Raw genomic sequence first — 26,948 nt, forward strand, 5'->3', positions numbered from 1 at the left:
TTACCCACGTCAGCAGTGCAGTCATCATCCTCTGTTTTATATGCTGCGTATATGGAGATCATCAAAAACAAGCAATGGATTAGAACATTTTATTCCAGCTGCCAAATCCTCATTAACTGGTAAGATTACCACGGAGATGGTCATTGGTCAGTTGGCTGGTCTGACTGGTTATGCTGCATGGCACTTGAAGGCAGATGATGTAGACTAGTGGCGGGATACAATGGTTCACCTGAGGCATCCCATTCAGGCACACTTTGATGGGAAGACTCCTGCTCATCAAGACTGCTCATCTGTTGGCATTTGTTTCTGCAGAGAATATAAGGAAACGTTTCTTATTCCATCTCTTCATACTTAAGTGCAAACCAAATGTGTTGATGTAAAATATTGTGTCTTTACCCAGTAAGTGTTCCTTTTCCTTTCAGACGACAAAGGTTCCAAATTAGGCTGCACAGCCACTTTATATCGGAGGTAATCTCTGGGGCCCACTCAATCAATCTGATATACCAACATGTCAAAATACAAATATTGTAGAGCAAAATTGTGTGGAAATATACTGAAAATGGTGAAGTGCTATTAAGAAAGACAGCTACAAAGAAAGAAAAAAAAAGACCCAACACACTAAAAGAGAAGTTGCCATCACATCTATATAAACATCATACCTGTAAACAAAGGCAAAGGCCCACTCCAGAGGCAGGATGCAGAGCATCAAGATCTGGACCAGCAGTCGCATCAGGCGGAACTGTCCTGTTGCAGCATATGGAGCTCCCCCACATGAGTCAGACATCACTAAGGAACATAGCAACTAACCATTAGACACTGCACACATTTTCCTTTAGGGGTTGGTGATCTATTATTCAGTATACTGTATATATATACACACACACACACATATATATGGGCCATTCTACCGAATTGATGCAAAGTCATGTCGGATATATTTTGAATTTTTTTATGGTTTATTCCCAAAACTTTGTCCATATGTATATTGTACCATATCTAAAGTACACATATCTAGTAAAAGAACAGTCAAGTTTTATATTGTATTTTCAGAATGTGTTGGAATGTTTTTCCTCTTCCAAAAATTGTCACTACCGAAACATCACATTTACTATAGTAAAAAAGTATTATTATTGACCTGTTCAGATTGTGTTTCCTTCCCTTCTCTGAAGAGTATTTTTACAAATATTTCTTGAAGGTTTTCACAATGAAAGCCATAGAAATTATTTTTTTACCAAATTTTCAAGTTCAATTACTCTGTTTCAGTAGTGACTGCACTGTTTCGGTAGTGACTGCACTGTTGGATGGATTTTCATTTCTCTGCCAAAATCATCCAAAAGGTGCTCTGGGCCGCCCTTTAGTCCACACAACACATTTATTTAAAAATTATGGGATTGAACTACTTACCATTTCATTTTGTCACTACCAAAATCATCTGGTCACTACCATATGTTTCGGTAGTGACTGTTTCGGTAGTGACAATTCTAGCTAACTTTAAGCATAAATAAAGAATTCTAGCAAGCACACGGCTTGCAAACACATCTTTGAAGAGGTGAACACACATACAAACATAAGATTTTCCATGAATCCCCAAAAGGTTTACTTAATTGAAGAAAACATGCGTTTCGGTAGTGACAATTCTTAAGGTTACACGTCGATTTTCAGACTTTGGAACACATTTATATAAAAACTATGGGATTTAGCTACTTACCATTCAACCATGAGGGACAGAGATGCAGTGTCACTGCATGGTCAAAAATGCAGAGTCGTGGCTAAAACAAAGGCTCAGCCAATGGACTAAAACTCTTGTGTTTCGGTAGTGACATGAAAACTAGGGACATGATTTTTTGAGTATAGTAAATTGATTTAAAAATGAAACCCACAATAAATCTAAATATTCCAAGTTCTGTTTCAACCCAATCATAAAGGTCTTTGAAATTAAATCATTGAAAAAAATCTAAAAAAAATGTAAAGTGTTATTTAAAGGCATTGAAATTTAGATGTCAGGGTTGGGGACAGCTACTTCCCAATAGAAAGTACCTTATAAATGATGATTTTGTATATATTTAGCTTATCACTATCTCATGCAATGCATTGGGTTTATAAAGACCATTACATTTTCTAATTAATTATCTATGCCTAAATACCTAATTGTTTTGTAAATAGTTTTTATTGTTGAGGGACTGCATATTACACGAATTCGGTAGAATGGCCCATATACATCAATATATTATTATGACTGATACTGTCCCACTTTGTTTTTGTATTTTTATGTCATTGATATTTTGATACTGCCAAATACCCAATCCCTCATTTGGTTTTAATGTTCTTTTTTGAAATGTCAAGTGACCACTAAGCAGTGTGTTTTAGTACATTCATAAGAGAGGAGATGTTCTGAAACAAACACACTTTACCTTTTTCAATAGGAGCCGGAAGTGAGTTTGTAGACTTGTCATCCTGCTTGTGTTGAAGATGACTTCTCTTCTTGCATATGGTATTGCAATTCATTTCTTTATTTTCAGTGTCTGATAATTGCTTAACTTCATTGCAGGACATCGGTGTGGAAGATCCCTCAGTTAAAGACAGTTCAGGTAATGGATCCAGTTTCAAAAGGTCTGAGAGAGATTTTTTAGTCAATAAAAAGCCAACAACAAACATGAATCCTGTAATAGTTACTAAAACAATCAATTCTATCCTCTGTTCTTAAAAGCAATGATATATAACATTGCTCACTTATCATACTTACTGTTTTCATGAAGGAATCGCAGTGCATCTCTGTATCCATCTCGACACATTTGTTCAAGAACCTACGGTACATCATCACACTTTTTTACTCATATGCTGCATTAAATGGACATATAACTACAAATAACCTGTATTCTCTTTTACCTCATGCTCTGGGGGCAAGAACACACCGGCCACCCGAGACATATTGCTGAAGTTCACTTGAATGCTGACATTGTTGTATTGCACCTTGTGGTAGTAATAGGAGTTCTCTTGCGGGCAGATGTCACTTTCACCTGAGAATGGCGAGATAGTGATTGTATTCTTCAGCTTACCTAAGGGCAGGTTGTCACTGACTGCACCATCTACGTACCGCTGAGTGGATATAAATAAATCAAAAAGCATTTGTGTAGATCAGAAACTATTTTCGTTAGACACCATTATACAAACATGTTTCTCATCAGTTGTCTTAAACTTGTCCCTTTGTTTGAACACCTTGAACTGGCCATTCAGGTCATTAGCCTTTACTGATTTCTGACTCAGATTGGCTGTTCCTAGAGTTTCTTGGTTTCCTTGTCATGGCGGAGAGTAATAATATGGGTTATTTAATTATGAAAACATTGATAACTTTGTTTCCCATTCACAGAAAAAAAGCCATAATGTAATAGGTCACTGTCACTTACCAGCCAAGCAGTAAAAAACCTCTTAAGTTATCAAACTCACAATGCCACGGAAGGAGGGAGGCATCCAACCACAGAATGGAGGGAAGAAGCAGCTACAGGTGAGAGCCTACACATAAAAATGAATGCAACATTCTACAGACAAAATATGAATAAATATAATGGCAATCAGAGTTTGTTTTACACAGGTAGAAAACATATCCTCGAACAAAAAATCTGTGTTGCTGCAATGAGTCATACATAAACATGAGTCATCATTAATGACAGGGTGATTTGATTGCCACACTCCCTATATTACCTGCATGAGGTCTTCCTTGGAGTCAAACTGGGACACCAGCAAGTTCTGTCCATCAGACACTCGAGTCAGGGACACAAAGAGCCGATTATTGGCAAGCAGATGGGCATCGTCTGGTAGCTCACGTTCCATGAAGTGATGAACAAGCTTGATCAGGTTGAATGCAGGGTGTAAGGCACCAAGACTTCGCTTGCGGGCCATTTTGGCCGACTCCATCATGATGGCTAAGGTTTTGTCTTTAGGATGGAAGGCTTACTGTTACCAGTGCACTCATTGTTTAATTTGATTATTAGTGTCAAATGCCAATTGTGTTTCTAACCACAATTATTTTACATGCCAGAATACAATCCATATATTTTCAAACTTCATCTTAACTCACATTTTGCTTTTTACACATACAACTCTGCCCATGTTGCCAAATTGTGCCAATTTCAAAACACAGGTATGTGGCATACAATCATGTTCTGAGCTAAGTGGAGAGTAATATTATGTTTCATGAACACTTACTTGCAATACCACTGTGAACTGGTCTTTGCATAACTGAACATAACCCTTAAGCTCTGGCTTGGGGGGTTCCTTGTGTTGGGGAAGCTTCTTAGCTTGCATAGCTTTACAGGCTACCAATTACTCTTGGGATAAATCTAAAGCTTCTTAGAAAAAGTAGTTTAAACTAACAGTTAAAATAACAGTTAAGTGAGGTGGTGGTGCGTTTGTTTCCTCGAATAAGGAGTTTCACACAGTATATTTAATTGATAAGACGGCGTTAACAACATATACATTTCATGATCTAGATCTGTACCAACCAGTTGCCTCTATGTTAGGATTGGCTTTGACAGGTTCATTGCTGATTTAAACCAGTAGATGGCGTTTTGAGCCATTTTCTACCCATCAATCCAATAAAATGCCGATTTAAAAAAAATGTTTTATATATGGTAAATTGTTAACATTAACACCAGTACTGGTGTGTTTAATAGTGGTTGCACAACAAATTAGTTGTGTATCTAATGCACAATGACAAATAAAGTCTATTCTATTATTTTAATCACAAGACAGTCATATAGGCTAATTAAGTTTACAGTTTATGAAACACATTGTTGACATGTAGGCTATGTGTCAGTTTTCACTCTTCCTAACGACTGACAAGTGACTACATTTAAGCAATGTTTCTGCTGCGAAACAAAAATCCTCTTACCCAATGAAATGTTACATACAATTGCGGCCCCGAACAAGGCACCCGACGAGGCGCCGCAGATCTTGGTGGCATCATCAAGTATATAACTGGCTCTTTCTTGTAAACAGCTTCCCACACCGATATAGTAAACACCCATAAAACCACAGCCAGCAACTGAGATATCCCATCCATTTTTCGTCTCAAACATCTCGAATCTTAGGCGGTTAAACAACGTTGCTGAACAAAATTGTTTCTGTGGCCGTCGCTAAAGGGACCGTCATGATATGCGTTAGACTTTGAGCCTCACTTTGAGGAGAACAGGATCTTGCCATCTGACCATGGGGCAAAAGGTTGATAGGTAGGCAGCCCAGTAGCCCAATTTCCCAATATCTCCACCATTCAGGAGCTGCAAAGTTTCGAAATGAATCAAATTATAAAGTTAGTTCCTGACGGTTGTCACCTGCTGTAACCAATGTTATGTATACATTCATCGGCCGTATACATTAACTCCCAATTGTCAATATCTTCACTTCAAAATGTTAGTTTTTGTAGGCATATACTGTATGTTAACGTAACGTTAATATAACACCAACAATGGAATACATATATTCCTATTAGCCTAAGGAATCCAGAGACTATGTATTTTTATCATTCCCACCACTATCACCAGAGATTGCATGATAGTGATGGTGTTCTTCATTTTTACAAAAGGACAGGTTGTCCTTTTCTGAGACAGAGATATGGATCAGTGACGTTTTATTGGACACAATTATCCGAACAGGTTCTCATTCATGTAGCCAAGCAAATTGATATCAGCTGTTTTAGCCTTGTTCCTTTGTTTGAACACCTTAAATTGGCCATTCAGGTCATTGGCTGTTTCTGATTCAGATGAACTATTCCTAGTTTTTTGGTTTCCTTGTCATGTCAGAGAATAATAATAGGGTGATTATAACAAAACACTGACAACATATTTTCGCAATCACCGGAAAGCCATAGTTTAATAGGTCACTGTGGGTTATCAGCCAAGCAGTAAATAACCTCTTAAGGTATGAAACTCACAATGCCACTGAAGGAGGGAGGCATCCAACCACAGAATGGAGATATCATCTTTTGATCATATGATGTGGAACTCATAGTCCATTATGCATGTTTAGTCTTAAGGTCAGGATATACCCACTCCTTGTGTAACCATTGTTGTGTGACTCATGTGACTCATCTGTCTCTATCATTAAAAAAATGGAAAAATACATCAACACTCTACATTATTGAGAAATGCATTATTTGTATTTCCTTTGCATTTATCGTAATTGACAATTGGTCACAGTTGGGTTGAAAGTTGGGCAGACATATTTTTGTATTTAAGAGCAATGCTGCACTGTTTCGCAAAGGCTGCGGCATAGTTTTTCCCTTTTTTTTTTTTTTTTTTAATTAACTGAGGTTGGGTCCTGGGTGCTATCCAGTGCCTCTTGTAGGCCATATACTTGATGAAGACAACCGCAGTCAAACTTTTTCAGACATAACCTTCTATGACAGGTTCAAGATCCAGGTCCAGCCCTTGGTCATTACATTGGTTGTCCTCTCAGGTGACTTAAAACTGGAATGAACTATTGACATATAAGTTCAAGTTGCGCTTTTACAGGTTGACTAAAGCATGCAGTATTTTCAAACTTTCTCTTTACCAGGGGATGGTCAGTGAGAAGTTGAAAGGAATATCTCTATCTCTATTCAAATCACTACATTTCATCAGAAAGCAAGGAAGGCAATATGGCCCTAGCTATCTCATGAGAAAACAAGTCGTCAGGGCCTTCTTTTTACTGTCTGTAGTGTCTAGACAGATGGCAACACTAGCATTCCAGAGTGGTTGGACGCGGCTAGGTTGTTTCTATAGCAACCACTGAGCGTCCTTTCAAGTTAGAGTGAGTGTAGCTAGCACCATTCTGCACTGATCATTTATTTATTTAAAATACTTGTTGTAACGGTAAAAATGACATAATCCTGCTATTTCCAGATCCTTTCGATCGTTACATGAATAGGTAAGTCCCGGTATACATATATATTTTTCTTTTAACTCTGGAATCCTTTCCTTATTTGTTGAATGTGGAAATGTTTCATTTCACCACAGAGCAGCACGGGTCTTTGGAGGATGTGTAACTAATCACAAGGTGGGAAAAAAATCGCGACGATGTGTAATATGAAACGTAGCCCTGTGGTTTGAGGCAGTAAGCAGGGGGTATTCAACTCCCCCCTGGGCTAGCTGCTAATCAGTTTTTAAGGCCAACGTTAGCTGTCCACGAGAATTTTAGTAAAGTGATAGGATACCTCATGTACACTGTAAAAAAACTGCCATCGTTTTTACAGGAAAATTCTGGCAGCTGAGTTGCCAGAGCAATCCAAAGCAAAACCTGTATATTCAACATTGGATTTGAGCAGTATTTACGTCACTGTTATGTTATATTGGACAAGTTTGTACAGTAAATGTAACATTTTAAGCCTGTATATTCAACATTGAACTTTAGCTATATTTACATCACTGCTATGCTATACTGTAAAACAAATCCTGTTGTTTTTACTGGAAAAAACTGGCAGCTGTGGTTGCCAGAATAATTCAGTAAATAATACTGCCAAATCGTAACCATCTTCACAGAGCAATATGTATCTTTAACAGTTTATAATGTATAATATTACATTGTAAACCAGTACATTTAACATTGGATTTATGCTGATTTTGCATGACCATTATGCTATAAAACCAGCTATTTCAGTAAAATGTACATCCAGTTGATGTCTATTGTACATCAAATCCCCTTCAATTTCACTGAGAAATACCAAGCAAACAACATTATTTAACTGCTTAAGTCTCATTATAACACTATTATTCAACTGTCTTTTCATGCAGATCCTCTTAAAAGTTCTTTATAAAATAAGATGTTTTAATGTATTCATAACATTTGGGGACAGGGCCTTAACTGAAGGGTGCAGCAGGTGTGGTTAAACCTGGGCCCACAGTTCTTGGGGGCCCATAGACATGTTATGTCTAAATTGATGCCGTCACCCTCTTACGCTGCGTCTGATAGAAGTCTATGACTCCAGTTTCAGCAGCATAAACACAGAGAAGTCCTGGAAATGCATTCAAGAAAGTATGTAATGCTAGCTAGAGACTTGAAAAGGTAAACGTATCTACATCATGGTAGGTATTATTTGTGGTATAAAAAGTAACAATCTATAACAAAATGATATGCTTATCTTACATACTCTATAGAAACTATAAAAAAAAGATTCAATGAAATGAACAAGTTCTTATAGTCTTTGTTATTTTTGTCATTTAAAGATTTGCAATGATTTCTGGGTAATATGTATGTTGTTGTCCGGTGATGAGACAATACGATATAGCTTGTTTAGGCGCAAAATCTGAACGTCAAGACCGACATGTTGACTGTACACAGCAGGCCTGCAAGCCGAAAAGATGCCTTTCAAACATAAAAGTGGTGATGCATTATTGCTTTTTCAATGGACAGGATAGCCAGACCATTCAGCCTCTCCTGCTCCTCAGGTAGGTCTTAATGAGGTTAATTTTGGAAAAGGGTCGCTCTGCTGTTGCCACTGTCAGCATCTTGGCAAATTGAGAGACTAGCTATATCGTACCGTCTCGTCAGATGAACAAACATACATATAGCCCAGCAATCATTGCAAATCTAAAAATGACAAAAATACAGAAGAAAATAATAACTTTTTCATTTCATTGAATGTTTTTTTTTTTAAGTTTCTATAGTGTTAGTTACGCAAATTATTTCTTTTATAGATTGTTACTATTTTCCCCACAAATAATACCCACCATGATCGAGAAAACTTTACCTTTTCAAGGGATTATATAACTTTTGCTACTTTTTAAAGGCAATATCAGGTCTTCACTGGACACAACTGTGTTTGAATGGTGGAAACTGGAATTGGAGACTTCTGTCAGACACAGTTTAAGGAGGGAAGGTTACGGGCCCCCAAGTGCCACTGCTGGACTCCCTTCAATTAAGGCCCTGGTCCAAACTGTTATAAATGCATTTGAATACATTATATTATAAAGAACTTTATAGGAGAATCTACATTGAAAATTAGTTGAATAACAGTGAAATTGAATGGGATTTCAAGTACTAAATAGACAACAACTGGATGTACATTTTACTGAAATAATTTGTTTTATAGCATAACGGTTATGCAAAATCAGCATAAATCCAATGTTAAATTTACTGGTTTACAATGTTATGTTCTGTGAAGATGGTTACGGTTTGGCCGTATTTTTTACAGAAATATTCTGGCAACTCAGCTGCCAGATTTTTCCTGTAAAAACAACAACAAAGAAATACTTTAAAATTAACAGTTGTATTTCGTTTAGTATTTTAACACCACCATGTTGTAATTCAAACTGCATTGGATTGCTTCTATTAATACAGTTTTTCATCCTGAAAATTACAGCCATATGTCGTTTCTAAAAAGAAATATGCATAATCTTACTTTAAAATTAACATTTATATTTCTTTGAGTGTTTTAACACCACCAGGTTGTAATTTATACTGCATTGCATTGCTTCTTGTATTACAGTTTTTCTTCGTGTAAATAACATTTCTATAAAGAAATATGCATATTCTTACTGAAAAATTAACAGTTATATTCCGTTTAGTATTGTACCAAAAAAATTTGTGAAATAAGCAATACTCTATTGTATTTCTATTTACAGTTTTTTGATGTCACGATTTTACGCCATTCCACTGTGAATTTTAAGGTAATTTTTTACAGTGTAGTCTACAATGATGTTGGTGATGATACAACGATAGGTTACATTAGGTCCAGGTGAACTCTACTGAACGTTACTGAACGATACAGGAATCCTAAATATTACTCGTAATTAAATCCAAACGTTGATTGCTTTTTTTTCTTCTTGTGTGTCTGTTCAGACAGAGGTATCTGTGAATGATGTATTCTGCGAGGCCCCTGAACGCTGGCCTGACTGAGTGGAGGCCCATTTCGAGGGGACTGTTGATGGCCCCCAGGATCAAGAGCTCCCAGCGCTCCCTGTCCCAGAGCAGGGATTCCAGCGCCAGTGACCTCAGAGCCGACTCTGGTGAGAATCAATGCTGTAGGGTAGATATATTTTTTTTTTTTCCAGGAGGGGCGAATAAGGGCACACAATTACTCAGAGGCAATAAGCTGCTATTCTAGAGGCCACAATATCCTATTCAGTCGGGGTATCTTGAGCAGCAGCCAAGTGAGTGCAAGATGGAGTTGGCAAGAACAATTCCAGGGAAGACTAGACTACATTGGTACAGGCAATTGGCCTTAATTAGCTTATGGGGAAATGTATAACAGGTCAATTGATAAGACGATTTCAATTAGCCTAAAATGTGTAGCCACTGTTAATATCATACGTGTAATGTACATCATACATTTAACTCATATAGACTAATGGAATAGCACTTGTTTCTGATTTGTCCACAGCTACGTCAGTTCAGTCTGTTGCAGATGAAAACCTAACACTGGCAGACATTGACAGAATGTTTGCTCAGAAGGTTGAGGACAAGAAAGATGACCTGAGGGCAGCTTTTCAAGCATTTGACTTGGAGGGTAACTCCACCATCACCAAAGGGGAATTCAAACGTGTCATCAAACATTTTCTCATCAACCTCACTCAGCCCCAGTTTGATCTGCTGCTAACCAAGGTGTGAACAGTGTTTTACCTAGAATGAAGCCCATATTATAGAAAACTCACGCTTATACATTGTAACTTCTCGTCTGTGAATTCATTCAGGTTCCAAAGAGAGCAAATGGCAGTGTAGCCTATATGGAATTCCTCAGAAAATACTGCAGGATTTCATCAGCTAAGCAAAGGTACATCAGATTAAACACCTTGACCATTATGCCTGCTCATATTATTAATATAAAAACAAACTTATTCAATTAGGTGTTCATATTCTTACAGAATCCCCAATATTTGTGAGAATCAACAGAATCAGACCTTGGGGGACCTACAGTGCAGCCTAAAAGACAAGGTTCTTTCAAATAGTACAAGCATAGCACACAAGTTTTTACAAATACAAAATATAATATGTCTAGTAATGTACATTACTGTGATAGGGCAGAATATGATTTCCCCGACTTACCATTTATGTTTTGAAATTTTAACAGATTGGAAGCAATTTGAAAAATGTTACACGGGCCTTCCGTCTATTTGACTTCAACCTCGACGGACAGATTCAGCAGCATGAGTTCAGAAGAGTTTTGGAGGCTTACTGCTTTCCTCTCAGTGAACATGATTTTCAGAGGTAGGCCTTGTAATAAACAATGTTGACAAAAGGAGACCATGTGTCCCAGATATTATAGGTGGAGCAAACAGCAAATTGCTCACCATTGATCAAAAGCTTGACTCATTTGATTTCACTACAGTCCATTATACTCTGTGAGAGTCAGCATTTTGATCTAAACTGATCTTAAGGTATTGTTTTAAGTCTCTATGGAGACCCAAACAGACGTTGTGTTTGTACTTATGCTATTGTTTACGAGGCAGTGTTTGCGCTCATGATAATGGCCTCACCATGGACACGATCAGTGTTGCTCAAGGTGCACTGTAAAACAATGATGGGTGTGCAATAATAAAGCCTATTTTGTATTTCGTAGATATCAGTTAATTATTATGTGATCCAATTGTGTCTTGTGATTTGTCCCGCTTTGGATTCTGCAGTTGATTTAGGAGGGTTCAATTGTCCAGTTAGTAGATATGCCGCTTGAGCAATGACATCAGGCTTTTTCAGATGTTTTCTGGGATGCCTGTCAAGTATCTAACTTTCTCCCAAACAGACTTTGGTCTCACTACAGCACTATCAATACTGACACAGTATTCTACAAGGAATTTCTTGAGAGACTTGGTGCTGACTGTGAAAGTGACCGTAACACTACACCAGATGGTGTTAAGCAAGGTATGATACTGTTGTCCTATGTCAGGTAAACCAAATACTCAATAGTACTTAAGTCACTGTCAATATTTTGTCTAGGTAGAGAACTTAAAAAGTCTGTCAGAACTCATGATAACATGTCAATATGTTTTTTGCAGCTTTGAACTGGGATATCTGTGATCGAATGTGCAGAAAAAAACAACATAGAAAAACTGCATGGGCTGACACAGACAGCAATGGGGATAACTTTGATGAAATCCACACCAAGTTTCTGAAAAAAGTATAATACTGTTCTTTAATGTCAGCATTAACATAGATATTGATGTTTGAAGTTGTTTTAAGAGTTGTATTCATGTGTATTCTTGGCACAGATGAGCATGAACTACAATCTTGTTGAGAAAGCACTTCATGCATTTGACATCACTGGAAGTGGTTTAATTTGCCCAGAAGATCTAAAGTCAGTCCTCAGCAGTTTCATTTTTCCTATGAATGAGCGAATTTTCCATGGACTTGTACGCAGGTAAAATGACATGAACAAACTCAAAACAGGATTTGAGTTAAATTGCATAATGGCAAACTTGCAACTGAAATTGATAAACCCCTATGTTTGATCCAGGTTTGGAGTAAAAACTACAGAGCCTATATCCTGGAACCAGTTTCTAGCCTTATTCCAAGATGAGAAGCGGCCCTTGTCAGACAGGTAGGATGCAACAGATTGTCTCTGATCACCCTCATCAGATGACCAGTGGCTTATCAAAATGCCCTTTTCCATGTCTTTTTGTCAGGAAGTGCAGTACTCCAGTAACATCTGACCAATCCAGCGTTGACAAATTTCTACCAAAACTCCGGCAGCATGTTCAGGAGGTTTACACCCTACTGAAACGGGCCTTTCAGATCTTTGATGAGGTAGTAAAGTATAACCATGGCTTTTCAGCAGTAAGCACTACCCTTTAGATGTTTTTAGTTCTATATAATAATATGCACATTTCCCCCTCTTTGAAAGAATAAAACAGGAGTCCTTCCCTGGGGTGAGCTGCGGAGAGTGGTTGAAGGCCTCACCTTTCCTCTGACAGATGAGCAGTTCAAAGGCCTTGTTGATCTTCTAGATCCTGAATGCTCTGGAGTTATCAATTACGGCCAGTTCATAGAGCTTTGTCAAAACGGTCCAACATCAGAACCAATGGTAACCATTGAATGGTTAGATAAAAATGACAGTGACAATAAGATGACACAGCATCTCTTTTAGACAATTTAAAACAAGCTGTTCACAAATATGTCTATATGAAGGCAGCAGTGCAGTAACACTAGTATTTGGTCTGCAGCAAATGAACAAGCACAGTAGGAGTCTGGAAGTGAGGAGTCAAACTGATCAGTCCAAAATGTCCTCCGTTGCAGTTGCCACATGGATCACAGTAAGGAGTGAAACAATAGCGTAATAAATACATCATTTAAACAGACACCTATTTATGTATGGTGACTGCCTCTGCACGCAGGTGGAGACCATTTTGAGGGACAGACTGGCAGAAAAGCTGGATGCAGTCATGAAACTTTTTGACCAACTTGACTGTACCCTGAATGGAACTGTCAGTCAAGTGGATCTCAAGAGGGTTGTTCAGCAATATGGATTGCCTGTATCCGACAGTCATTTTGAAAAGTGAGACCTTGGCCTTTTTCTAGAAGCCTGTGCTGTGTTGTTTTCACAGTCCATTTCTTAACCTGTTGCCTTTATATCCCTCCTCAGGCTGTGTGCACCCTTCAGACACTCTGGAAGGATATATTATAAGCAGTTCCTGAAGGGCTTAGGCATCCAGAACATCCGTGATGAAGACATCAGCACTCATGAATCTCTTAGCCTTTTCCAGAGGTAAACATATGTAGATTCATAGATCTCAAAAGAGGAAATATTTTGATGAAGCTATGGTAGATGAATGCCACTGGGTAAAATGGCAGAGTATGTGACAAATTAAAACAAAAGTATACTAAGGATGGATGAGAAGATTTAAAAAAAAAAAAAATCAGGTCAACATTTCTTTCAGGACTGGCAGTGCTTCTCAACTCAAGACAAAGGCATTGCAGGATGTTGTCCTTAAGGAGCTCAGAGAGCGCCTGGATGGCCGTGGAGTAAGTCTGCATAAATGTCTCAAGATGACAAGAGGAGGCCCAAAAGCAATCCTTACCCTGGCAGATTTCAGTAAGGTGAGAACGAACCATTAACAACCTTAGCCAATAACTGCTGATCTGCAATGGACTCTGTTACTGTTATCAATGTGAGCTCACCCTGTATATCTATATGTGATGCTGATAGATTCTAGAGGACTGCAGGATTGTCCTGGACAAACAACAGCTTCAAACTCTCACTCAAGCTCTTGGGTTTTGCAATGGACAGATGTCACATTTGGACTTTGTGGCCCAATTTGATAGTAAGTCTGTGCATGTAACTTGTAAGCTGACACATTGTAAGGTATACAACAGAGGTCAGTAGGTAGCAGAGCTGTGAAACACTAGACAGCTAAGGTGTGTGTTTCAGTGCAGCACCAAAGCAGCAGAGAGTGCAAAGAAGGGGTGACATTTATTTTCACAGGATAGACTTGCATTCGCTTGCAAAGTATAGAAGACGACTGCTGTCTTACTCCCTTTTGTGCTTCACATATAAGTAAACCTGGTAGCTCGCATGAGAAGTCAATTAGACACATTTCATTTGGAGGCTAAAAGCCCGGCTATTGAGTCATTCTTCTATGAAAACATACTGCATTGGTTCCCCACAACTAGAACATCAAATTAAGACATGAAGTCAAGTACTTCATGTGACAAACATGTTACAGCAAATCATTCTATGTTACTAAACTACCAATAAACTCAGTAAAAGGTAGCCCGTGTGGTACAAGTTAGCAGGATCTAACATAGGTGGACCCGTCTCTGCAGGGAACACCGGCAAGGAAAGAAATGATGAGCCAGAAAGAATCCAAGAGGATTTGAAAGGGAAACCCACCAGCCTTGTCTCAGCAGAGGAATGCCTGCAGCAGCTCAAGAAGAGAATCAAAGAATTCCATGGGGTAGCTTTGGGATTTATTTATTTATTTGTAACAATGTATTATTGATTGATTTGTGGCTGTGAAGGTCATTATGTATTGTTTCTATATTCGTACTGCATGTGTGCAAGTATCCTTGTCGAGTCCAGAGAGAAAAAGTGATGAACTCCAATTCCATGTTTCTGCTCCCAGGATGCTCTCACTGCTTTCCATGTGATGGATCAAAACCGTGATGGCGTGGTCAACTTGAGGGATTTCAGAGAACTGTTTGAAAGCCTCAAGTTTGTCATCAAGAAGAAGGAGTACCAGCAGCTTGTAGACCTCATGGGCTTTCAAAATGGAGCAACACTGAACTATGCAGAGTTCTTCGAGCTAGTCCATCGCAGTAGCCAGGAGGATGGGCCTCTTCTATCTGTCACAAAGTGAGCACACCACAGCTAGACACACCATGATGACTCAGCAATAGCAGAATCATGGTGGCCCACTGATGCTCTGCATAATAGTATCAAGTGCGACACACATTTATTGTTCATTCACATTCACATTTAACAATTGCAGAGATGTTCTTCAAGTACTGCAACATACATCTGAAACATTCTTAACTAACCACAAACATGAGAATAATTTGAAGTTAGGGTTAGATTTATTGGGTCCGGGTTTTTTGTTTAGTTGTCATTGAGAAATTACCCCAAGGACATCTTCTAAAAAGATCATATTACTATACATTAGTTTGGAGATTAACATATACCATTTGTATAAATATGTTGGTCACCCAGATCTGGAAGTGAAGAACCTTGTGAATCTGTGGGGCATCCATCCACATCTGACCAGTTGCTTGATCTAGCCTGTGAACAGATTCATAATCGACTGGTAGCAGACATACGCCATCGCTGGTCTCAGTTGTCAAAGGTTTGTGCTCTCCTGTTCAGAATTGTCCAGAAATATCTAAAGGATTCACAAAACTGCATTTGACAACTGAAGAAAGATTTAGTAGACTAAAAGCCACTTTATGTGATGCCACACCTTTGCTTTTTTGTAGGACCTCTGCCACTTTAATGAACATGGTGAAACCATAATCCATAGAATAGATTTGAGACGTCATCTCTACAAGTACTCTTTACCAATCTTGCCCGAAGACTTTGAGAAACTTTGGATAAGGTGATATTTTTACTAAATTGATTTTGTAGTATTAAAATCCATTAGAACCCATGTTACACTATTGTATATTGTTAAGTGAAATACAGTTATTGACCTTTAAACTCTCTAAACTCCTTTCAACAGATATGATAAAGAAGGCAAGGGCTTCCTGACCCAGTCAGAGTTCCTTGAGATGCTAAATGTGGTACCTGAGGGACAGGAACATTTGTTACAGCCCCCAATTTTAGAAGGAAAACTAGACACTCAGCTGGACCAACATGTTGACAGAGAAATGTCTCCACTCTGCGGGGATGTGATCTCACAGGACCTCAGGTCAGCCAAGTCCAGACAGAATAGCCTATAGCATGATGGATTTGGTCAAATTTCAACTTCCTACCTCTGTCACAAAGTATAATTTGCTTTCTGAGACTCACAGTTTGCATACAACCCATGCTGATTGTTGCACAATTTGTGTTCATCACGAATTAGGATAATTGCATATTTTACTATAGACAGTGGTTTGAGAGTTACTCTGAAGACATACATTCTATCTTCACCTGGCTTGATTAAAATAATGATGGGCATATCGCAATGACATAATTTGTGACCCTGCTTCAAAGACATGTCCTTCAGATTCATGAAACACAGCTAATGCATCTTAAAGGCACCCAGTGCAACTTTCGAGGCTTAAAAATAAACATTCAACTTCTAGTCTTTTTTACACGTAGTAAGTTTCAATAACTCCATACCATTACATACCGACATTCAAGCAGCAAAGATGAGACGTCGTTGTGTGGTGAGAACTGATAGAAAATCGATAACAACAACAATCGCCGCCATTTTCTTTATTTTTTGTAACCTACAATAAATAAAGCCGGCTTCCAGTCAATGGAAAAATGGCTTCTCCCCACCGGCGATTGTTGTTGTTTACGATTTTCTATCAGTTCTCACCACACAATGACGTCTCATCTTTGCTCCTTGAATGTCGATATGTAATGGTATGGAGTTATTGAAACTTACTACGTGTAAAAAAGACTAGAAATTGAATGTTTATTTTTCATTGAATGTTTACATAAAGTTGCACTGGGTGCCTTTAATGGATAAGTAATTCAATTATTATGATTTTTTTGTAACCATAGCCTTTACACAGGATGACAAATCAACATGCTATCAATAATTAACATCTTCATTTGAAATCAAGAAAGGGATCTTTTATGCAGTCAAAGACTGATAAGGTCCTATTAGCTACATGTATATATTACATTACATTCAGTGCATTATGAATTGAGGTATAATCAAAGTGTAATTTCTTCTTCATCAGCCTTGGAGTAAATTTACTCAGTGAGAAAGTGTCATACCAGGATTTCCTGAAGCACTTTGTCAGAGGTCTTGACTGTAGTCTTTCGGCTGATTCTCCCTTGACCAGATCTGCAGTTCAGTCCCCCCAGAGCACTGAAGATCTGAGTCCAGACAGAGCCTTAGAGAGAATCAGAGAGGTGGTCACTGTCTCCTCTGATCCTCTTCATAAGGTATGACGGAATCCATCACAACATGACAACTTATAACTTTATGTTGTGCACACAGATGTTTGTGATGATAAATTATGGTACTTTAAACTATAAACATACCCTTTTGTAATAACATAATTGTGTCACAGGCCTTTTCAGCATTTGATAAGATGGAAAATGGAGTAATTTCACCACTGGAGTTTCGACAAGTCTTGGACCATTTCTGCTTTAAGCTGTCTGACCGGCAGTTTAATCACTTACTGAAGAAGATGAAGGTCAATCAGGAGGGTAATGGCATGGTGAACTGGAGGCAGTTTCTTGAAACCTTTCAGTTCAACAGGAACGAGGTACACAGAAAAACAATATGATTACATTTTAAATCACCATGAATCTACATTATAATTAGATGTGGGACAATAATGTTGAATGCGTTTTAATAATAATGTGTATTCATACATGGGTATGTGTGTGTGTGTGTGTTTGTTCCTGTTACTAATTAGACAGCTGAAGAATGGCTTGAAAAACTAGAGAAGGTCCGCTTCCCAAGTCAACCTCGTCCACTTCCCATCAGTGAGATTCTGGGACGAATTAAAGACGTAGTGTCTACTCGTCTCTATGTGATCACCAAAGAGATGGTGGCCCTTGATTATGCTCACATAAACGTGATCTCCAAACAAGACTTCAAGCAGATCTGTGATAGATATTTCATGAGGCTAACCAGTGAGCAGGTATACTCTCCCATATCCACCATGGCACCCTTTGACTAAGAATGACAGGTGAATGCTAGAACCTTACAAGTTTTGGTTTAATTGCTATTGTGTTTCAATGTATTCAGTTTGGGAATCTGTGGAACATTCTGCCAGTCAACACTTATGGTAACCTGGATTTCCGTGAGTTTCTGATGAAGTTCAGTGGAAATGTGAAAGAGTCTGATGATCATGCTCTTCGAGAGGGGCAAGGACCCACATCACCAACACCGGTATCCCCTGACTCTAAAGCAAGCTTCCTTAAACGTCCTAAAACTGCCTCCTGCTCCATTAGATCTAGCAAGGTAAACATTTTTGTGACTCTTCACAAAGAACCTCAAAAGACCTCAAATAATTGTTGCTCCTCATAGAATGGAAGAGATATGATATGTATGGTTTTAAAGAGCAACCTAAGCCTTGTTGGTAGCATTAGCAGGTAAATAATCTTCACTTGTCTCACCATAGGCAGTGGAAGTCTCTGAACAGACAAAGCGACCATATTCAGCAGGGGCGAAGACAGCGTCTCCACTGAATGGAGAGACTGTGAACAGGAGGGTCAGATCTCTAATCCACAGCTGCTGGAAGATTATCCAGAGGAGATGCAGGGAGAAGGACCTCGATAGACTTGGGGAGATTGAAGTTGGAACCTTTTTAGGTGTGGTTGAGATCATTATACTGGATATATCTGTGTTGTGCTTGAATGGATCTTTTGTTATTCAAGGCCCAGTGGCAAAGCAATGTAATGTCTGCTTGGCATTAAATTGCATTGAATGATGATGAAATTTGTTTCATTTGTGTCCGAGGTATCATGGAGGAGCTCCATATTCAGATGTCTCCACTGGAATTTGAGAACCTGATGGCAAAATATGAAGTTAAGAGTAAAGGACGCATTCGTTACTCAGACTTCTTGCGCCATTTTGTCCTGCCACATAGACCTCCGAGCACCAGTTTGCTTAACAGAAGTAAACTTCACCTTCCAAAGATGCCAGTAAGATGGAAAAATGAGTTTGTAAATGTGTGTTTTAAAGATATGGATTATTTAAAGTTATAGGGAGCCGTTTCGGTGAGATTTGTCAGATTATGTCCTGTGTTGAACACTATTGTGTGTCCTGAGAAACACAATTTTATGTGAATAGATTAGATTAGCTCTTCCTAAGCCTGCGGGTGCGAGAGAAGAGAAGAGGCGCCTTTAATGCCTGCCGGATGGGAGGTGGTTTTGGTGGAGTATAGATAGGACATTTTTGTATAATCAAAAGATAATATGTGTGATGTAGTGACAGTTTATACATTTTTGTATCTGTGTAATATGTGTTGTTTCTGTAGATGTTTAAATTAACTAATAATCCTGTTCCTGTTCCTTTGTTGCCAGATGAGTGCTGGACCAATGAGCTCTCAGTGTGAAGAAGCCATGGTAAGGATATATGGTCCTATTCAACAATTTTGGAGATGCATGAGGCAGTCCTTTCTCTCCTTTGACAAAGACCGCAGTAGGAAGATTTCTCTCCAAAACTTCAGAAAGGTAATCTTAGTTTTTAATTTTTCATTGTGAAAAGTAGCTGTGCAGTGCATTGTGACTTAACTGCCAGTTGAAATTTTGGTACAATTATCATTTGTCTGGTCATTTCTATAGGTTCTCAGACAATACAGGGTCAACCTCTCCGAGGAAGAGTTCTTCCATGTCACTTCTTTCTTTGACAAGGACATGTCTGGAAAGATATCTTACAATGAATTCCTTAGCACCTTCCTGGGATGAGTTCAACTAACCATTGTTACTTGAAGAAGATTGCATTTATTAATTATGTTCCAGGGATTATTAGGGGTTCCCGGGAGTGAAGAGATTTAGTTTTGTACTCAGCTGTTTTGTAATGACTCCAAAGCTGTGTTTAATAAAAATCCAGTGCTTTAAGATAATCTGGGCTCTTCTGATTTGTTGCCATGTTAATCTTCATTTATTATGGTAGTGTGTTATTGAAAATGGGTGAAACAACATCCAGCACCCGGTCAGTCAGCACTGGTGCACCTCAGGGATGTGTGCTCTCCCCACTGCTCTTCTCACTCTACACCAACGACTGCACCTCAGGTGACCCATCTGTTAAACTCCTAAAATTTGCAGACGACACATCAGTCATCGGCCTCATCCGTGATCACGATGAGTCTGCATACAGGCGGGAGGTTGAACAGCTGGCCCTGTGGTGCGGTCGCAACAACCTAGAGCTAAACACGCTTAAAACCGTGGAGATGACAGTAGACTTCAGGAGAAGCCCCCCAGCACTGCCCCCCTCACCATATTCAACAGTACTGTTTTGGCTGTTGAATCCTTCAAGTTTCTGGGATCCACTATCTCCAGGAACCTGAAGTGGGAACCCAACATCAACACCATCATCAAAAAGGTCCAGCAGAGGATGTACTTCCTGCGCCAGCTTACTGCTGATCCAGTTCTACACTGCAGTCATAGAGTCTGTTCTGTGCACTTCAGTAACTGTCTGGTTTGGCTCAGCCACCAAACTGGACAAGAACAGACTCCAACGGACAGTCAGGTCTGCTGAAAAGATCATCGGTACCAACCTGCCCACCATCCTAGACCTGTACACCGCCAGAGTCAGGAAACGGGCAGGAAAAATCACTGCAGACCCCTCACACCCCGGAAACAAACTTTTCAAACGTCTCCCCTCTGGTAGGCGTTACAGATCTCTGTTCACAAAAACCTCCAGACACAAAAACAGTTTCTTCCCCCTCGCTGTCTCACTATTGAACAACTCAAAGTAACATACATATTTATCCATGTAGCATTTATATTTATCCCTGCACTTCTTGCACTTTCCAGTTTCTTCTTTGCACTATTGTAAAAATGCATAGCTCCTGTAGGCTACATACTTTGTCAAACTTCATAGACCATTGCACTGTTTGTTTTTGTTCATAGACCATTGCACTGTTTGTTTTTGTTTTGTATTGTGTTTGTTTTGTATTGTGTTGTAATGTATATTATGTGTAATATATGTGTAAGCACATTGAGAGTCAGTTCTCCAGGTCAAATTCCTTGTTTGTTCTAACTTACTTGGCAAATAAAATCTGATTCTGATCTGATTCTGATGTCTCCAAATATATGAAAGCACCTGGCTGGCTGACCCAGATCACAATTCATTACAGGAATGTGGGAAAACAATCTTTCCACAGTTTCACTTCACACTTTCCAAATGAACTTGAATTTGTGGATGTATTTGTTTATTTAGAGACCAAATACTACTCCAGCGGGTGAGTCAGCTTGCTGGAAACAGTTAGCCAATCAGGGGTTAGAAGGGCGTGTTAGCCGACTGTCATGGCGTCCTCCGTTAGTGGGGATTGACTTTCCATATTGGGGCAACTACACTTCTAACTTTCTTATAGGTTTTCGCAAAGGGACATTTGCACCGGCATCAGAAAACATGGGAACTGTTCACGCACGGGTAAGACTATGAAAATAATGAGAAGGAATGACCACTACATGACCTTTGATTAATGCTGTGTAGCTAGCTTAGCTAAACAATTCTCTGCTCAGTCAGTTTCCAGCTAGGCCGAACGTAACGTTGTTTTCAACATGGTTTCAAAATTAATGAATCAAAGGGTGCTAGTGGATAGACAATTGATGCTTAACTACGTTTAAGCTGTTCTCTAAAGTGGTGACGTTGTGACTTATTTAAGTAGCTGTGAATCAAGATCTGTGAATCAATCGGATTTTCTGAAGGCGATCATGCTCTCTTTTAGGCTATGTTGCAGCGACACCCTACGTTGCTCACCTGTCTAACATAACGTTACCTGAGGCACATGCAGTTGTAACTTAATAATCGTATTGGAATTATTGACTGAACGCTGAATCTTAACCTTTTGATGTACCATACTTTGCTGACAGTCTCTGGACCCTATGCCAATGCATGGCCCTGAACTCGGTGTCCAGGCAGATGACATCGATTTACCGGAGCCTGAGCATGAAGCCAAACAAGAAGTTCTCGAAAACAAAGAAGTATTTTTTTTTTTTATATGCAACTACAATATAAGGCCATTTAGTTTTAATTTAACATTAGTTGCCCACTGGTTTCTAACATCTTAAAAACGTATAGGTGCATAATCAGGGCTTTATTTTTTAGGTGATCGTCCAAAGGGTACATGTAGATGGTCTTGGTCGAACTAAGGAAGACATTCTCTCGTATGAAATCGCAGATGTTTTTAAAGCGAAGAGCTTGATTGACGTGAGTATCTACATAATTATCCAATGAGCATTTGACAATGCCCTTCTGCAGTTTTGTTAAGTATGATCATGCTACAGGTCATGAAGAAGTCTCATGAAGCCAGGCAGAAACTTTTGCGGATGGGAATATTCAGGAAAGTTGAAGTTGTTATCGACACATCTCAAGGTAAGAATGGGTGAAGAGACACACAGAAAGAAACATTCTCTGTGGCGGAACTCTTGTATTACAACAGTATTTTATCTCTATAGGTGCCGATGCGCTGCCGAATGGGCTGGATGTGACCTTTGAAGTGAAGGAGCTGAGGCGGATGACTGGCAGCTACAATACCATGGTCGGAAACAATGAAGGAAGCATGGTAAGGGACCCCATACTTAATCCATAAATTCAAAAAAATGTATCGCGTCACTCTTGTGCCTCAACCTAGTTCAATCTGAGGGTGTGCACTTACATTGTATGTTGAAGAAATCATTTTTCAATCATTTGAAATTTTGAGTACATTCTCAATGTCTTGGTGTGTATGTTATGATTATTTTTCTTCACCCTGACTTCAGGTGCTTGGTCTTAAACTTCCAAATGCTTTTGGGCGTGCAGAAAAGCTCACCTTCCAGTTCTCATATGGCACAAAAGAGACGTCTTATGGCCTGTCGTTCTTTAAGCCCCAGCCAGGAAACTTTGAGCGCAAGTATGTGGTGGTGATGATGATGTCACCGTGTTTGCTTTCAAAGAAACTCTCATGAGACTGTAAACAACATCTTTGTGCCGTAATGGTATTAGAATAACCAAATGGGATCTGTTTTCCCAGTCGCTTGCTATGTTGCATGATCCAGTCCAGCTTGTATATTCCATTGACAGTGTTTGTGTTTCAGTTTCGCTGTCAATCTATATAAAGTCACTGGGCAGTTCCCATGGAGTTCACTGAGGGAGACAGATAGAGGGATTTCTACAGAAGTCAGTGTAAGTAGTACCATTTTGTTACATTCTGTTTGCACTTTAAAAAATAAAAATAGTAATACAAATGAATAATGCTTTGAACCTGTAGTGTTACACCTGTCGATGTTGTTGCTAGCAACTACTCAGAAAGACTCAAACATATTTGTGGTATATTGGGTTACTGTTACAATGATAGGCCATCACAAAAATGACAACACATAGCGATTCACCGCCATGAAAATATATGACCAGTTGATGCCTCACTTGTTTTTCTTTAGTACTAGTTGATACTGATCGTTAATTTTAACAATAGGTGTGTTTCATAGTTTGTACAGTTAATCAAATTCTCTCTCTGCATGTCTCTTGTCATCATCATCATCACTTCCCTAGTTTCCTGTCTGGTGGACAAACCACACTCTGAAGTGGGAAGGAGCATGGAGGGAGCTAGGTTGTCTGGCTCGCACGGCCTCCTTTGCTGTCCGTGAGGAGAGTGGCCACTCGTTAAAGTCTTCCCTTTCGGTATAACTTTTATAGTTCTAACATTTATGTTTTTTTTTTTTGTATGTAGTCTTGATTTGGTATGGCTTTCAAGAGCAGTGAATAGACAAACCCTGTGTGTGATTTGTGCCGTTGTTTAACTCTACGGATTTCTTTTTCACAGCATGCCATGGTCATTGATACGCGACAGTCTTCTATTCTACCAAAGAAGGGTGGCTTACTCAAAATCAATCAGGTTAGTTATAACTATGAGAGCTGCACCTATACTGTACAACTATATTTAATACATAACTAAATAGGCCTCATTTAAAGATACCAAGCCCAGACATACAGCCGCGGAAAAAATTAACAGTTTTTCTTTTTTTACTATTTATTGGTATGTGTTTGAGTATAATTAACACTTTTGTTTCATTCTATAAATTACTGACAACATTTCTACTGAATTTCAAATAAAAATACTGTCATTTAGAGCATTATTTGCAGAAAAATTGGTCAAAATAACAAAAAAGATGCGGTGTTTCCAGATATTGATTTCTGATCTCTTCCTAAGTTAAAGCATTAGTATTGTGTAGTTTAAGAATGAATATGAACTTGTTTTCTTTGCATTATTCGAGCTCTGAAAACATTCCATTTATTTTGCTATTTTGACCAATTGTAATTTTACTGCAAATAAATACTCTAAATGACAATATTTGTATTTGAAATTTGGTAGAAATGTTGTCAGTAATTTATAGAATAAAACTAAAATGTTAACTTTACTTTAACTCATACCAATAAATAGTAAAACCAGAGAAACTGATCATTTTTAAGTGGTCTCTTAATTTTTTCCGCGGCTGTATTTGCTGTATTGCACTGTAGGAACTGGCTGGATACACAGGAGGAGATGTCAGTTACCTTAAGGAGGACTTTGAAATCCAGCTCAACAGGCGTCTCCCCTGGGATTCAGTGAGTAGCAAAGAAAACACTTTGGCGTCATGACGATTTTCCTGGACTTCTTTTATTTTAGTACGATCATATTATAAGTGTTCCAGTGGTCTCTTGATGTCATCAGAATCCCAGGAAACACAATTTTTTAAATTGGCATGAATCTACTGGACTTTTGCAGTGAATAGCTTTCTATAGCCATTTTTCTCTTACCTGTTGTAGATCTTGTCTACCTCCCTCTGGGGTGGTATGCTACTGCCTATTGGAGACAAACCCACCAGCATTGCTGACAGGTTAGTGCTTTAACTAGTGTCTTCCAGACCTGTTGATTGTTAAGCTGTTGTATTTCTGGGCACAGGTACAATTCTTATCACAAACTGTTTAGATTTATTATGACCTATATACATATTTTTTTTTTTACAGATTCTATCTGGGTGGGCCCACAAGTGTAAGAGGTTTCAGCATGTACAGCATCGGGCCACAGAGTGAAGGTATTTGTTGTCTGCATTGTCCTCTAAACACCTGAGAGTATCAGGTCTATACATCATGACAAAACGTGCCTCTTCTGAAAGACCTTTTTTCAAGTTATCTTAGTGAAATTGTGTATCTATAACCTTGTGGGACAGATTAAACTGACTACCTTTTACGTGACCATCACCAAAGTGTAAAATATCTCCATCATTCAAAACAGCAGATGTTATTTTACCAGCAACACCTCAAACAGATGATTCAAAAGGCACTGTTGTTTGTAAAATGTTTGAAAAACAGTCCTTTTCTGAGCCGTTTTCCTTTGGTTGACAGGCGACTATCTTGGTGGGGAAGCCTACTGGGCTGGAGGAGTCCATCTGTACACCCCACTGCCCTTCCGCCCAGGCAGAGGTGGCTTTGGAGACCTGTTTAGGACCCATTTCTTCCTGAATGCTGGGAATTTATGTAACCTCAATTATGGTGAGTAGCTTGCACAGGAAGTTAATTATGTGGGGAAATTGCCACCATAACGTGAACACTCATGCTGACAGAAGGCATATTGGTTTAAAATGTATTTTTTGCAAAAACGGCGATTGTCTTCATCCTTGTGAAAAACAACAGTATATCCAACACTCAATCAGTAGGAATAACCCATCATCTGTCCTTTGTGGTGGTATTATTTGGTTAATGTCAGTAACCTCTGCTCATTGTCCAGGTGAGGGGCCGCGGGCGCACCTAAAGAAATTGGCAGAGTGTATCCGCTGGTCCTATGGAGCGGGTATCGTCTTGCGCCTCGGGAACATCGCCCGCCTAGAACTGAACTATTGCATTCCCATGGGTGTCCAGACTGGAGACAGGTAACCGTTAAGCTTGTTTGTTGGATGAGACAGTCAGGTCAACATATTTGACAATATTATTGGTGCCTTTATGGCAGTGATTTGACATATTATGTAAAATGTACACTAGCTTTGAGCAGCCTCAGGTATAAGAACAATTGCAGCTTTTGACGTAGATGCTGATAACCCTTTCTTTTCTTCAGGATATGTGACGGTGTGCAGTTTGGAGCAGGCATTCGATTCTTGTAATGCAGGACCTGTGGGCCAGTAGTCTTGCACATAGACATTTGAATGAAAAAAAAAAAAATCTTTGTGATGGTTGGAAGTTTCCAGAAGGATTTCATAGCACTTAAAGGTCTCTCAGATCGATCAAAACTGGCATCATGGCCCAGTAATAAATCAAACAGATGACACTGCAACATTTCAGGAGTCCAGGAGTACTGTGCTTACTCTCTGCGATTTGAAGCCTCTGCAGGAGAAATATCAGCCATCAGTGGTCTTATCAGTCATCATATTTATTTGTAATGAATGTGTAAACCAATAAATAATTCCCCCCTGTATCATGCAAACCTTCAGCACCCTGTTTGTCCAGTGGCAAAGACTTGCAGACCAAGTTTTCCGCATATTGTTGACTCAACAGTATTAAACAGGAAGTTATTTTATAGCTTTAGTGTTTTTGCCTATTGATAGAAGATCTGGCTCATAGTGAGGTATGGGGATCCCTGTCAACAGATAGCATCTGGGCTGAGAGGTGGAACAGGCGAGGGAATGTTAAAAAGCGTGAGCGAAGTGAAAACTTAACGATAGTTGTGGTGGTGTGGACTCAAAGGAGTCTGTATAATAGCGA

General features: G+C 39.0%; 3 protein-coding genes across 3 annotated transcripts; 2 read left to right on the forward strand and 1 right to left on the reverse strand.

Annotated features, from left to right (window-relative positions):
- Nucleotides 1-140: 140 nt before the first annotated feature.
- On the reverse strand, nucleotides 141-5,075 carry LOC308368035 (patatin-like phospholipase domain-containing protein 2; the record flags this gene model as incomplete). Its single annotated transcript, XM_080842079.1, has 9 exons — nucleotides 141-306; nucleotides 397-495; nucleotides 660-786; nucleotides 2,412-2,612; nucleotides 2,744-2,804; nucleotides 2,887-3,096; nucleotides 3,445-3,510; nucleotides 3,700-3,932; nucleotides 4,889-5,075. 9 exons carry the CDS (start codon nucleotides 5,073-5,075, stop codon nucleotides 141-143), a joined length of 1,350 nt encoding a protein of 449 aa, XP_080698205.1.
- A 4,751-nt stretch (nucleotides 5,076-9,826) lies between these two features.
- On the forward strand, nucleotides 9,827-19,975 carry efcab6 (EF-hand calcium binding domain 6; the record flags this gene model as incomplete). Its single annotated transcript, XM_080842465.1, has 29 exons — nucleotides 9,827-9,977; nucleotides 10,352-10,572; nucleotides 10,662-10,741; nucleotides 10,833-10,902; nucleotides 11,039-11,175; nucleotides 11,708-11,826; nucleotides 11,961-12,082; nucleotides 12,174-12,322; nucleotides 12,419-12,502; nucleotides 12,588-12,708; nucleotides 12,806-12,985; nucleotides 13,125-13,214; nucleotides 13,296-13,456; nucleotides 13,544-13,666; nucleotides 13,839-13,998; nucleotides 14,108-14,222; nucleotides 14,725-14,855; nucleotides 15,024-15,253; nucleotides 15,608-15,740; nucleotides 15,871-15,989; nucleotides 16,113-16,301; nucleotides 17,290-17,497; nucleotides 17,626-17,823; nucleotides 17,977-18,204; nucleotides 18,312-18,527; nucleotides 18,688-18,877; nucleotides 19,026-19,210; nucleotides 19,592-19,741; nucleotides 19,853-19,975. The coding sequence occupies 29 exons, from the start codon at nucleotides 9,827-9,829 to the stop codon at nucleotides 19,973-19,975; spliced, it is 4,383 nt and encodes a 1,460-aa protein (XP_080698591.1).
- Nucleotides 19,976-21,534: 1,559 nt separating this feature from the next.
- Nucleotides 21,535-26,661, forward strand: samm50 (SAMM50 sorting and assembly machinery component). The gene is made up of 15 exons (XM_080841563.1): nucleotides 21,535-21,665; nucleotides 22,109-22,219; nucleotides 22,344-22,445; nucleotides 22,523-22,610; nucleotides 22,694-22,800; nucleotides 22,997-23,127; nucleotides 23,312-23,399; nucleotides 23,766-23,894; nucleotides 24,037-24,108; nucleotides 24,732-24,818; nucleotides 25,020-25,090; nucleotides 25,221-25,288; nucleotides 25,599-25,745; nucleotides 25,981-26,122; nucleotides 26,305-26,661. Exons 1-15 carry the CDS (start codon nucleotides 21,645-21,647, stop codon nucleotides 26,348-26,350), a joined length of 1,410 nt encoding a protein of 469 aa, XP_080697689.1. The 5' UTR covers nucleotides 21,535-21,644; the 3' UTR covers nucleotides 26,351-26,661.
- The last annotated feature ends 287 nt before the right edge of the window (nucleotides 26,662-26,948 follow it).

The sequence above is a fragment of the Sprattus sprattus genome, assembly GCF_963457725.1.
Source record: "Sprattus sprattus genome assembly, chromosome: 7".
In the NCBI taxonomy this organism is placed as follows: Eukaryota; Metazoa; Chordata; class Actinopteri; order Clupeiformes; family Clupeidae; genus Sprattus; species Sprattus sprattus.